A 12,325-nucleotide genomic window follows, 5' to 3' on the forward strand; every position below is an offset into this window, starting at 1 on the left:
GCCACACACGCGCGCGCGTGCACACACCCGCGCCCGCGGGGTCACCCAGCGCCGCAAACACCCACGTGCACACACTCGTACCGGGTCGGAGAGTCGAACACCCCAGCTGTCACACGCAGCCATGCACGCTCACATGTCCTTCATTGAAACAGCCCGACGGGGTCCCATGGTGACATCCTCCAATCGTGTCACCGCCATGCACGCGCGGTCACCCAGCCACACGCGTGTCACAGTCTCACAATCACACTGTCACACCCGCTTACACGCCCAAGCCAGCCACTCGCAGGGGGGTCCCACATTCAGCACTATCACACACCCTCCCACCACACTGGGTCCCTAGCAGCATCCCAGTAACCGTAGCACCCGCAGCAACACCCTCAGACAGGGGCACGGGTGTCACACACTTACGTGACACGCACGATACCATCCACGGTCACAGTCTAATAGAGTCACGCAGGCCCATATAGCACGCTTCACGCATGTCAAGCACACCTCATCACACAGCGTCACAGCGATGCCCAGAGGACCACAGACCGGCACGGTGTCACCCAGTGTTACCCCAAGGTCATACGGAAACAGCACGAATGTCCCCCACACGTGGGGGCATATAGTCTCACGCTGTCACACGATGTTACATACGGGATGACACGTGGGGTCACCCACAGCCATGCTGTTCTTTGAGTCACACAGATACACAGGCACGCCATTACACAATGGCACACGCGCCCCTCCACCCTCTTCCCTCACTTTGTGCCCTTGCAGCTACGAGGAGGCCTTAGGCCCCCGTGAGTCACAGGTCAGCCTCCGTGCGCTGGGAGACCGAACCCGGGCGGGAGGCCGGTGGGCGTGGCCCGCACTCGCTCCGCCCAGTCCTGTGTGCGCAGGCGAGGGGGCGGGGTACTAGGCAAATAGGTTCCTTAGTCCCTCCCCGCCCCTGGTGCAGGCGTGGCCGCGTCTGGCCCCGCCTCCCAGTCTCAGTGGCTCCAGGAGTGGGCAGGGCCAGGAGCCCGCGAATCCGGGCGGACACTCGCCCCGCCCGCTCGCCCCGCCCACTCGCCCCGCCCACTCGCGCTTTGCCTAGGCATTTGGACACGCCCCTTCCTCGGCGCCCTGGGAGGGGGGAGAGGCGGGGCGGGGGCGGGCCTCCCCGCGCCCGGCCCCGCCCCGCCCCAGGCCTCCGCTTAGAGGGCAGAGAGCGCAGCCGGCCCCCAGTCGTTTCCCGCGCGTCCTGCGACTCCCGGGCTCGCCGTCCCACCACCCCGCAGCATGGCCGTCAAGAAGATCGCGATCTTCGGCGCCACCGGCCGGACCGGGCTCACCCCCCTGGCGCAGGCGGTGCAAGCTGGTATGAGCCGGGGTTGGGGTGGGGGGGGTCTCACATGTCTCGGGGTCCGCGGGCAGAGCCACGGGAAGGGGCGTGGCGGAGCCGTGCTGGTTTGGAGGGTCTAAGGAGCAAAGCAAGTGGCCACCAGGGCAGAAATGCGGGAGGCCGGGACACCCGACTTCATGAGCCCACGGCCGCGCCGTCGTCCCGGGGAGGCTGGGGACCGTTGTGAAACATTGTTGCTTCTGCCAATTCACAGTTCCAACTAGTTGCGAGTCTTATACTAAGGTGTCCGATGCTGAAAATCCCTACGGAATATATAGCCTCATCTTTCTCCCACGGACGGCAGGTGGGCTTGACCCTCGGCCATGGCGGTTAGCAGCCCCACGCTTAGCCTCTCTTATCAGCACACCCAGAGAGGACTTACTAGACCAGCACCGCCTTCGACCGCCCTTCTGGAGCGCTCACAGAGGGGCTGCTGTTGTTGGGGTTCGGCCAGGCGCTTCCAGCTCCGCGTGATCCCCTGTGGAGGATAAAACTGCCCCAGAGGTGTCATCTTTACCGGATTGCCAGGTCTTTCTTCCGCGATGCTGCTGGTGGCCATGAGCCACCAATCTTTTGTGTACTCCCACTAGGGGCCCGGCGTGGTTACCACTTAAGCTGCGAGTCGCAAGGTCAGTAGTTCAAAAACACCAGCCAAGAATGACAGTCTCAGAAACTCACAGGCGCAGTTCTACCCCATCCTGAAGGGTCGCTATGAGTCTGCGTGCCCGTGATGTAGTTAGTCTCGGAAAACACTGGGGAAGTTCTACCCCGTCCAAATGAAGTTACTAGGAGTTGGAATTGACTCAGCTCCCCCCACCCCCCGCGGTGGAAGTAGAGCCCTCAGGGTCCCTAGGCTTAGCACCCCCCACCCCACACACACACACCCTTGGATGCAAACACTGAGGCCCAGAGAGCGTGGCTTTTGCTCACAAAACAAATGGCGGTCCTGGGGTTTGGACTCAGCTATGAGTTGGTACTGACTCTATGCCAGTGTGTTTGTGTGTGTGTTGGTTGGTTTCACTCTTGGAGTGGGGAGCTGGGGGTATGTTGTGAATCCCTAAAGGGGGAGGGGACGTATGTTGTGAATCCCTAATGGGAAGGGAATCGCCCAGACCAGAATGAGTTTGGAGCCTCTCAAGAGGGATGAAAATTCGCATCAGCCACAGCAGAGGGGACAGGGCAAGGGAATAATAGTTCCTACCTGCCAAACACCCAACCCCCCCACCCCCAAGGGCTCAAACTTCATAACCTGCTGTAGGACCTGGGATTTGCAGATACGGGCCCCACCCCTGTTGGCCTCGGTGGGGACTCTGGAGATAAAGACTATCTAGGCACCCCAAAAGCCCTCCTTTGGGGAAGCCCTGCCTGAAAGCCCCCACCCTAGGTCCAGGGCTCGGCCCCTCCCCCCACCTCTCAGCAGCTCTCCTGGAGGGTGCTGACTAGGAGGGAGGGGACAAGCAGATTTGCTGATAAGCATGTCTGGGGGAGAAGGAAGGGGAAAAGAGGGAAATTGAAAGGTGCTGAGTCACCCTGGGATTTCAGAAGCTCTGGTTTCTACCCAGCCCGAATTCCATTTGTCCACCCTGCTGGTCACCCCAGGAACTGCGCGCCCCTGGAAAAGGGAGCCAGGCCTTCCCTCATCTCCTCCTGGTCTGTGACTCTCCCCAGAAGGGAGGGCTGGACCCTGACAGGGCTGGGGCTCTAGCTGCCTCCATGGCTCTGTGAGGCTGAGAGACAGCCAGGATTCTACTTGCCACTGTTAGCATCCTGCTGTTCTCATCGGACGCTGTCCAGTTGGTTCCGACTGGCAGTGACCTTAGGTACAAACAGACCCAAATCCTGCCTGCCCCTGCTCCATCCTCACAGGCTTGCTGGGTTTGAGCCCATTGTTGCCACCACGTGTCTATCCACCCCCTTGATGCTCTTCCTCTTTGGCGCTGTGCCTCCACCTTACCAAGCGCCTCGCTCTTCTCCAGGGTGCCTTGTGGTGGTGGTGGGTGTCATCAAGTAGGTTCCAACCCATAGCGACCCTGCAGAATGAAACGGGGTGCCTAATTCTCTGAAAGATGGGGGTGAAGCTAATAGCACTGACCCTGGGGGGCTCTAGTAAGGAACGGTTAAGTGCAATCATATAACTAAGGGCTCAGAGCCGGGTCTGGTGGGGAGAGAGTAAGACCGTTTCCAAGGCTGGACATTCTTGCGGGAACAAAAAGCCTCATCTTTCTCCTGAAGAGTGGCCGGTGCATTTGAACTGCTGACCTTGTGGCTAACAGCCTAATGCATAGGCCACTATACCTCCAGAGCTCTGTTGGGTTTCTAAACTCACTGCTATTGAGTAGATGCCAACTCATAGCAACTGTATAGGCAGGATGGACCTACCCCTGTGTGTTTCCAAAGCTGTTACAGGGAGTAGAACGCCCATCATTCTCCCGTGGAGCAGCTGGTGGGTTAGAACTGCTGACCTTGAGGTTAGCAACCCCAGGCGGCAGGGGGTCATAAGAATATTATATACCTTGTAGGGCAATCTGGCTTTTTCAAACTGGGAATCATAACGAGCTCTAAATATATTTAATTAATCCCAATGGTACCAGAATTTAGCAACATGCTAAATACTGCTTTTATGAAACTTGTGTGTCATATAGTGTCTATGAGGGGACTTCCAAAATTTGTGGAAAAGTGGGATTTAATGATCAATGATTCTTTCTAGAAACTTCCTGGAGCCTCCTTCAGAAAGATGGAGGTGCATGGGTGACAGCTGTGTCAACAGTTCACATTCTTGGCTGCTGACCAAAAGGTTGGGGGTTCAAGTCCACCCAGGGCTGCCTCGAAAGAAAGGCCTAGGGATCCGCCTCTGAAAAACCAGCCATTGGAACCCCTGTGAGCCCAGTCCTTTGACACCTGCAGTGTAGGTTTACCATAGGGCCCATTAGTCACGCCCTGAACAGTCCACCACCATCGAGGGACCTCATGTCCTAAGCTCAAGCTAGAGATCCGGGTCTGCTTTCATCAGCACCCCTGGCAGATGCCGAGGCGTCCTGAGGGCACTGAGGGTTAGGCATTGGAAGGCTAACCACAAGGTCAGCGGTTTAACAGCACCAGCGGCTCCCAGGTAGGAAGCTGAGGCTGTCTGCTCCTGTCAAGATTTGCAGCCACCGAAACCCTCTGTGATCTCTGAAGGGACGCGAGGGCCGTGGGTCTGGTTTTGGGTGGCAGATGCCAACCAGTGCCTGCACTGCTTCCCTGAACGCCCTTGCCTTCACCACCTGCACCCATGTGCCATTCCCTTACCCAAAGGGATCACAGATGAGGGCATGCTTGGGGTGGTGATGTGCATTTTAAGAGAGGCAGCAGCAGCTGCAAAAATTAAAAACACTTGTGCATGAAAAGCTACACCCCACACACACACACACACCCCACCCTCCCCTATCCCCCGAATGGGAGCAAAGCCTGGGTCTGGGCAGGGGCTTGTATGCAGAAACAGAAAGCGTTTGCAGGAGGAACCTCAGCCAGTGCTTGTGTGGCTGAGCTAAGACTGAAAGCTGGGTCCCTCAGGCCTTAGGGCCTTGCTTTTCCACTTCTAAAGGGCCAGGGCTATGATGAGGAATCTGCCCATCCCTGGACATGCAGGGCCTCTGGTTTATTCCAGGTCAGCACAACAAAGCCCGTGACAGGAAGCGCAAGGGCTAGGGGGCAGTGGAGGGAAAGGGGAAAGGGTGTTGCAGGCCCAGCAGACTGTACAAAGGCCAAAAGACAGGAACCAGCCTGGTGCCTGGAGGAACTAGACCAGGGGCAGGGGGGAGGGGGCGTGGGACCAGCAGGGACTGCAGGCAAGGGAGGGGCTTAGAAAGCTAGAATGAGGAGATGCCGCCATCGCTGCCATCAGCTTTGGGCGATTTTCATCACTGAAAAAGAAGCTTCCAGAAGTTCCCCACTTTCTCCCCAGTCGCCAACTACTCAGAGAGAGGGCTAAGAGAGGTTCAGGAACTTGTCTTAGCAAATGCCAGCAGTGGCATGCAATCCGACGGTACAGAGTACCAAACAAACTCACCGGCACCAACTCACAGCAGCCCTACAGGACAAGGGAGAATGACCCCTGTGGGCTTCTGAGACTCACTCTTAACGGGAAAGCCCCATCTTTCTCCCATGGAGCGGCTGGTGGATTCGAACTGCTGACCTCGTTGGTTAGCAGCCCAACCCATAAGCACGACCCCACAAGGCGGCTATGGCGCATGGGAGGTGCTCCAAACGTTTTTTTTATCCTCATTGTCATTGATCCAGAGTGTGACAATCTGTCATTTAGGGTTCATTTCCCAGTGTCGTAAAAGTTAATATGCAACGAAACATATGCCCATGGCTTTTGAAATAGATGATGGATACTGTATTATACTATTTAAGATAGGAGTATATTGACTTTGTAAAGCACTGCCCATCGGTCTTTGTTGTCAACCAGCCCTGTATCCATAGCTGGACCACACTTAGGTCAGACATGTCAGCCTGTGCACCACTTTTTCCGGAGACAAAGGGACTGTCCAAAAATAATTGGAGAGCCTTGTTTGGAACTCTGGAGGCTCCCTGAATTAAAGCAGCTACATGGAAACGGATTGTGGTAACAATTGTACAAGTCTGCTTGGCATGATTGAACGATGGAATGACATGATCTATGTCTTAACTCCCAATTAATAATAATTTTTTTTTAAGCGTTAACCTCTCAGAAACCACGGGGCAGTTCTGCCCCGTCCTGTTGGGTCGCTGTGCCCAATGAGTGGGCATCAACTCGGTGGCAGTGACTTGTGAGTTTTCTGCACTTGAGCTACTGGACGCGCAAGGCCTGGCCTCAGCCAAACCCTCTGGGAGTATGTTTCACCCAAGACACTTGGGATTTCAACACGAAGTCCTGACTCCTGAAAGTGAGGGGCAAGAGCGAGCACACAGACCTGGCCTTGTGCCGGAGGCCCGGTGGAACACCCTTGACCATGGACCCTACGGGACCACTGTCATGCCAGCCATGGCCAGTGCCTTTCCCTCTCCCCGCCCCTTGTCAGCTTAAAGCTGACTCCCCCCACCCCACCCCACCCCCCGGAGGCTGAGGTGTGTGTGGGGCCAGTCACTTCCTGATGATCACCCATGGGTCCCTTCAGAGAGACATGAACATTTCCTGGAATGTGGACGGTCTGGTTGCTGAGAAGCAGCTGCATTCTCGCCGTGGCCGGGACCAAGTGTACAAAGATGGTGTTCTTTTTTTTGTTTGTTTGTTTGGTTTTGTTATGTTTCCAAAAGCATTTTACTAGGAGCTCATGCACCTATCATACATACAGGTCCATACTTCCACCACATCAAGCAGCATTGTACAATGGCTACCACGATCCAGTTCAAAACATTCTCTTCCTTTTTTTTTTTTTTTTTTTTTCAAACCAACAGCCTTACATTATTTATTGTTAGACTTGATGAAGCAAAAAAAAACAAGGAATAAATCAGATTTGCCAATAAAAGATCATTTGATCAGGTGGGGACAAAAGTCTTAATGCAACACAACATGATTTGAGACTGGGAAAATGCGGTCATGCGTGCCATCCCTCAGGGGGCTCCTTACAGACCCAGCTTGGTTCTTCTCCAATGTCTTCTCTTGGAGTTGTACCTGATTTTATTACCGGTTTTCATTTGAATCCATTGGGGAATGGGCCGATTCTGTTTCTGTTTCTTGGCCAGGAATCTCTTGGTCCTAAAAGTCTTATGAGACGACACGGTGAAGTCGGAGCAACACCACGCTGAGGATGGCAGAGACACTGAGAGAACATTCTCTTTCTTCTTGAGCTCCTTGATATCAGCTCCCCTTTACGCCCCTCCCACCCAAAGATGGTGTTTTTCCATTTCCTTCACTGCTGTTCTCGGGGCGTTGCCCCTGGTGACCGGTGAGGCTATTCCTGCTTTCCATCATGACCTCAGCACATCTCTGATGCATTTCAGTTCATGGCCCTTGTTCTGGTTTGGGTTTGGGGGCACATATTGAGCCCTGGTGGTGTCATGGGTTAGGCATTGGGCTGCTAACCGCAGGTCCGTCGTTCGATACCACCAGCCGCTCCGAGGGGGAAGGAAGAGACTTTCTACTCCTCTAAAGTTACACAAGGGTCGACTTGCCGTGCGTGAGATCAGAGCGCTTGCCCAGGTGAAACAGGGCTAAACGCTGACAGTATGAGGGGAAATGCGTGCTGAAACGCTGAAAAAGAAATGTTTTCATGAAAAATGTTCAAGAGGGGAAGGTACGGTGGAAAGGAAACCGATGACAAGGATCTACATATAACCTCCCTCCTGGGGGACGGACAACAGAAAAGGGGGGGAAGGGAGACGTCGGACAGTGGCAAAATAATAATAATTTATAAATTATCAAGGGTTCCTGAGGAAGGGGCCGGCGGGAAGGGAGGGCAAAAGATGAGCTGATCCCAAGGGCTCAAGTCGAAAGCAAATGTTTTGAGAATGATGCTGGCAACAAATGTACACGTGTGCTTGACACGATGGATGGATGGATTGTGATCAGAGTTGTACGAGCCCCGATAAAATGATTTTTAAAGAAAGAAAAATGTCTTATAGGAGAGAGAAACTGGTGTGATAGCCAAGCATGGCCAAGAGAAAACGCAGTGTGAGGTGAATAAAGAAAGGGGGAGGTGGCAGGAAAACGGAGACTGAAATTAAGAGCAACGCAAAGAGCCTTTAGGGCAACGCACAGTGTGGATGAACCCAAGGCAGAGGGCAAAGAGTGGAAAAACGAGGGGGGGAAACAAAGCCAAGGTGGGGAGAGAGGAAAGGTTTCACCTGGTAGACTCTTGAAAGCGTCCCTTGAGCAGGGGTAGATGTTTGAGGAAAATCCCTGGCTGGATTTCCCCTTCCACCAGCTGTATTTGACCTGGGTCTCTCCTTGATTCGAACCTCATCGGACCCGAGTTTGTCTTGAGAACATGAATCCATATTTTCTTTGTCTCCAGAAAGCGCGACTGGTGCTTTTAGGGGCGGAGCTTTAGGATCCAGGTGCTGTCAGGTGCACACAAGCCAGTCAACTGTTAGTCTCATTGCAGTCATCTGTTCTGACAACGTCGTCATTCCCGTGAGCACATGCCAGCCGTCCTGACAAAGTTAAGGTCACTCAGCCCTACCTGCAGCTATTCTGCACACGTAATTGTGAAAGATCACGCCCTTGGAGCTTAGGAGCCGAGCTTGTTTGGAGTTTACCTTTTTGTTTAATTCGGAATAAAAAATATATTTGGGGGGGCGGTGGCGCGGGCGGGGAAGAGTTACACAGGCCACCATATTACAAGCGGATAAACAAGCTCATGAAAGTAGCAGTCGAGAGATCAGAAGACTTGTTGCTCTCCTGGCACCAAGCACCATGCTTAGTTAGGGTGAACGAGCTCATAGCATTGGGAGCTCGGACGGTCCAGGGCTGCAGCTCCTGGTCGCCGCTCAGGGTGGAACCTGTAACTGCCCGCAGAGACTCATCATGTCTGGAGGGCTATGTCCTTGCAGTCACCTCATACCCCTGGGGGATGACTGATAACGCTGGACGATTCTGTTTCTATGGGTTTTTGTTGGCCTGCTTTTACTTGGCTTGGGTTTTGTGATTTGTTCTTGAGTTTTTGCTGGGTTGCTGTCAGGTGTGCTGCTGTGGTTTGTGTACGCACAATAGCTCCACTGCCCTAAACAACCCCACGCCCCATCCCTGCATCCCGCTCCCACTCACTCCTAATCTCGGCCAGTCGCTGATCTGCGTCCTATCTCCTTGGCCTTGGCTTTGCCAGAACGTTATATCGCTGGAATCAGGCCTTAGCGGGCCTTTGCGGACTGGTTCTTTCCCATGTTGTCTTGGTGCACTGTTGAGTGGGTTCTGACCCACAGCCACCCCATGCACCACGGAACAGAAACCACTGCGCCGCCCTCACAGTTGTCCCTGTGCTTCAGCCGATTGTTGGGGCCACGGTGTCCACCCATCTGGTTGAGGGCCTTCCTGTTTGTCGCTGTCCCTCCACTTTACCAAACGTGATGTCCTTTCTCCTGACAACGTCCAAAGCAGGTAAGACAAAGCCCGGCCCTCCTGCCTCTTAAGGAGCCCTCTGGCTGCACATCTTCCCACGTAGATCAGTTTGTCCTGGTAGCAGACCTGGGCACTTCCAAAATTCTTCTCCCGCACCACAATGCAAATGCATCCATTCTTCTTCGGTCTTATTTACTCAATGTCCGATTTTCTTTTTCTTTCTTTTAATCAATATATATATATATATTTTTAATCATTTTATTGGGGGCTCGTACAACTCTTATCACAATCCATCCATCCATCCATTGTGTCAAGTGCATTTGTACATTTGTTGCCATCATCATTCTCAAAACATTTGCTTTCTGTTTGAGCCCTTGGTATCAGCTCCTCATTTTCCCCCCACCCTCCCTCACGAACCCTTGATAATTTGTACATTATTATTATTTTGTCATGTCTTACACTGTCCGATGGCTCCCTTCACCCACTCAAAATGCAATTTTCACAAGTGTTAGATCTCTCTTGGGAGCGAGAGACCTCGGTCCTTGGCTTCGGGAAAGAAAATTCACGCCGAAGCCTGGTTTGTGATCCAGGTGAGTTTGATGACAGTTAGAAGCAGTTTCGGGTTCTGCAGTAAATGGAACACAAGCCAAACAGAGTCCCAGGCACGGTTGCGGGACCAGAGCCTGGCCGTGCTGCAGTGCGTAGCAGCCGCTGGGAGAGGGAGCCAGAGAGAAACCTGGCCTTTTCAGTCCCCCGCCCCCCCTCCCCAATTGGGAGGCCTGGTCTATGATACTGGTCGACCCCATTGGCTGAATGAAATTCACCTGGCCTAGATGGGCCAACCCCGGTGTAACACCCACTTAGGTGTACCACCCCTTCCTGTCCGGGAGCTGGAACCTAACACAAGCCTATGGGACAATGGAAAATACCATCGCTTGGGGCAGGTGCATCGTAATCTTCAAAGGAACATCCTTGCTTTTCCGCACTAAAGGTTTTGTGCGGCAGATTTACCTAGTAAAATACATTTTTTTTATCTCTTGACTGGTGTTTCCATGAGCATTGATTGTGGACCCAAGCAAGACAAAATCCTTGACAACTTGAACCAGGTTGAGAACCACTGGTGTAGGTGGTCCTGTGGGGTTTTGATTTTTGTGATAATTCAACTGCCAAAGTAAACCTAAGTCATGCATATCCCAAGGGCAAGCAGATGGAGTCTGAGTTCCCACTGAACTCTTGGCCCGATCCAGTTTGATAACATCACCCTGCTCGAAGCTCACCTTCACAAACAGATCACTGAAGATAAGGGTGCTGCAGCACAGTGTGGTGAAGAAAGCAGATGGTGCTCGGCTATCAATCAAAATAGTGTCTGGGGTCTTAAAGGCTTGTATTCAAACGAGCAGCCGTCTAAATTAAGAGTCAACTAAGTCCACTTGGAAGAAACACACCAGCTTGTGTGATCCAGAGATGACAATAACAAAATCCAAATATGACAGACGAGGAAAGCTCATATTGTGACCACCCAATTTATAGAAGGCTAAGGAGGACAGGGGAGGCCAAAACCCACCTGCAGAGTGTCTGGTCAGATGAAGCCGCTGGCAGATCCCCTCGTCACAGGCCAGGGCCTCCAACAGTTTTACTGTCAGATTTAGGTTACTGTAGACTTGATTATGCTGGATCAAATCTAATACTACGTCGGTTGACCTCCCTCTTGACTCTTAACCCAACCCTAATTTGTTCTAAGCACAAGTATTTCTTGCGTGTTCCTTGACAAAAGTTTCTTCCTACCCTTTTTTTTTTGGTGGGGGTTCCAGGAGGGGGCGGGCAGAAAACCTGCTAGACAAATTCTCTAAGAGTTGTAACTCTTCCCTAGCTTTTTAAATATCAATGGTGGTCTTTTCTTTCTCGTTTTTTTGGATTTTTATCTTATTCTTATTATTTTATGCTTACTACATTATCTTGTTTTTGTTTTTTGTAGTTTCTGTTGGTTTTCCCAGTGTGAAGCACAGAGCAGTGGATGAATAGAGATACTAGGTGATAATAGCTGATGCAAAGGTTTATAGGAGATGTAGGGGCAGGGGGTGGGCTATAGGGGGGTGAGGGGACTTGGGGAGCAAATAATGAATGCAGGAGTGAGAAGAGAAAACTGGAATTGATTGTGATTATGCAACTCATTTTAAAAGCGATCTAACCATGTAAGTATATGATATGTTGTATTAGTTCAGGTAGACTAGAGAAACAAATTCATAGACACTCACGTGTATAAGAAAGGTGTATATACAAGAGCAGTTGAATATTGAGAAAACATCCCAGCCCAGTCCAGATCAAGTCCATATTCCCGATATTAGCCCATATGCCCGATACCAATCTATAAAGTCCTCTTCAGACTCATAAAACACATGCAGGATGATCACATGTCAGGGTAAACCAGCCCCTGACAATCTCACGGGTCCGTAGGAGCAATTGTATGGCTTTAAGATATACAGATCATAGTAAAGTCATAGAAGCTAGGAGAGAAGATGAAAAAAGGAGTCAAACATGCTCACCTCCAAGACGGCCATGATCTCAACAGCCAGGTCTGAGCAGAGAGCTGGGGAGAAGAGGGGAGAGAGTGTGTACTTATTTCTGACCAAGGTCTATATATACGTAGGGACATGCAAGTCCCCCTGATTACAGGTAATCACATAAATCACAAGAAGGGGATGATCTAGGGGTGTACACACATTGGAAGGGGAGGGGCTAGGGGTACACATGTGACAAGATGGGTGGACCCTAGACTCAAGATGGCAGCCTAACCTTGGTCATTCTTTTTTTTTTAAAACATTTTATTAGGGGCTCATACAACTGTTATCGCAATCCATATACACATCAATTGTGTAAAGTGCATTTGTACATCATTCTCAAAACATTTTCTCTCCACTTAAACCCCGGCATTAGGT

General features: G+C 52.0%; 1 protein-coding gene and 1 non-coding gene across 2 annotated transcripts in view; one reads left to right on the top strand and one right to left on the bottom strand.

Moving 5' to 3' along the window:
- Window positions 1-1,195: 1,195 nt before the first annotated feature.
- The window catches only part of BLVRB (biliverdin reductase B), a 24,014-nt gene continuing 12,884 nt past the window's right edge, over window positions 1,196-12,325 (top strand). Inside the window, exon 1 of the mRNA XM_004710336.2 lies at window positions 1,196-1,345. Coding sequence (XP_004710393.1) covers window positions 1,267-1,345 — 79 coding nt within the window. The 5' untranslated portion in view covers window positions 1,196-1,266. The remainder of the gene's footprint in view (window positions 1,346-12,325) is intronic.
- LOC115870386 lies at window positions 11,190-11,253 on the bottom strand. Its single transcript, XR_004046667.1, has one exon. It is a non-coding gene; the product is annotated as a U7 small nuclear RNA (small nuclear RNA).

This window comes from Echinops telfairi, unplaced genomic scaffold, assembly GCF_000313985.2.
Source record: "Echinops telfairi isolate 266 unplaced genomic scaffold, ASM31398v2 ScPeMD7_655;HRSCAF=1070, whole genome shotgun sequence".
NCBI lineage: Eukaryota > Metazoa > Chordata > Mammalia > Afrosoricida > Tenrecidae > Echinops > Echinops telfairi.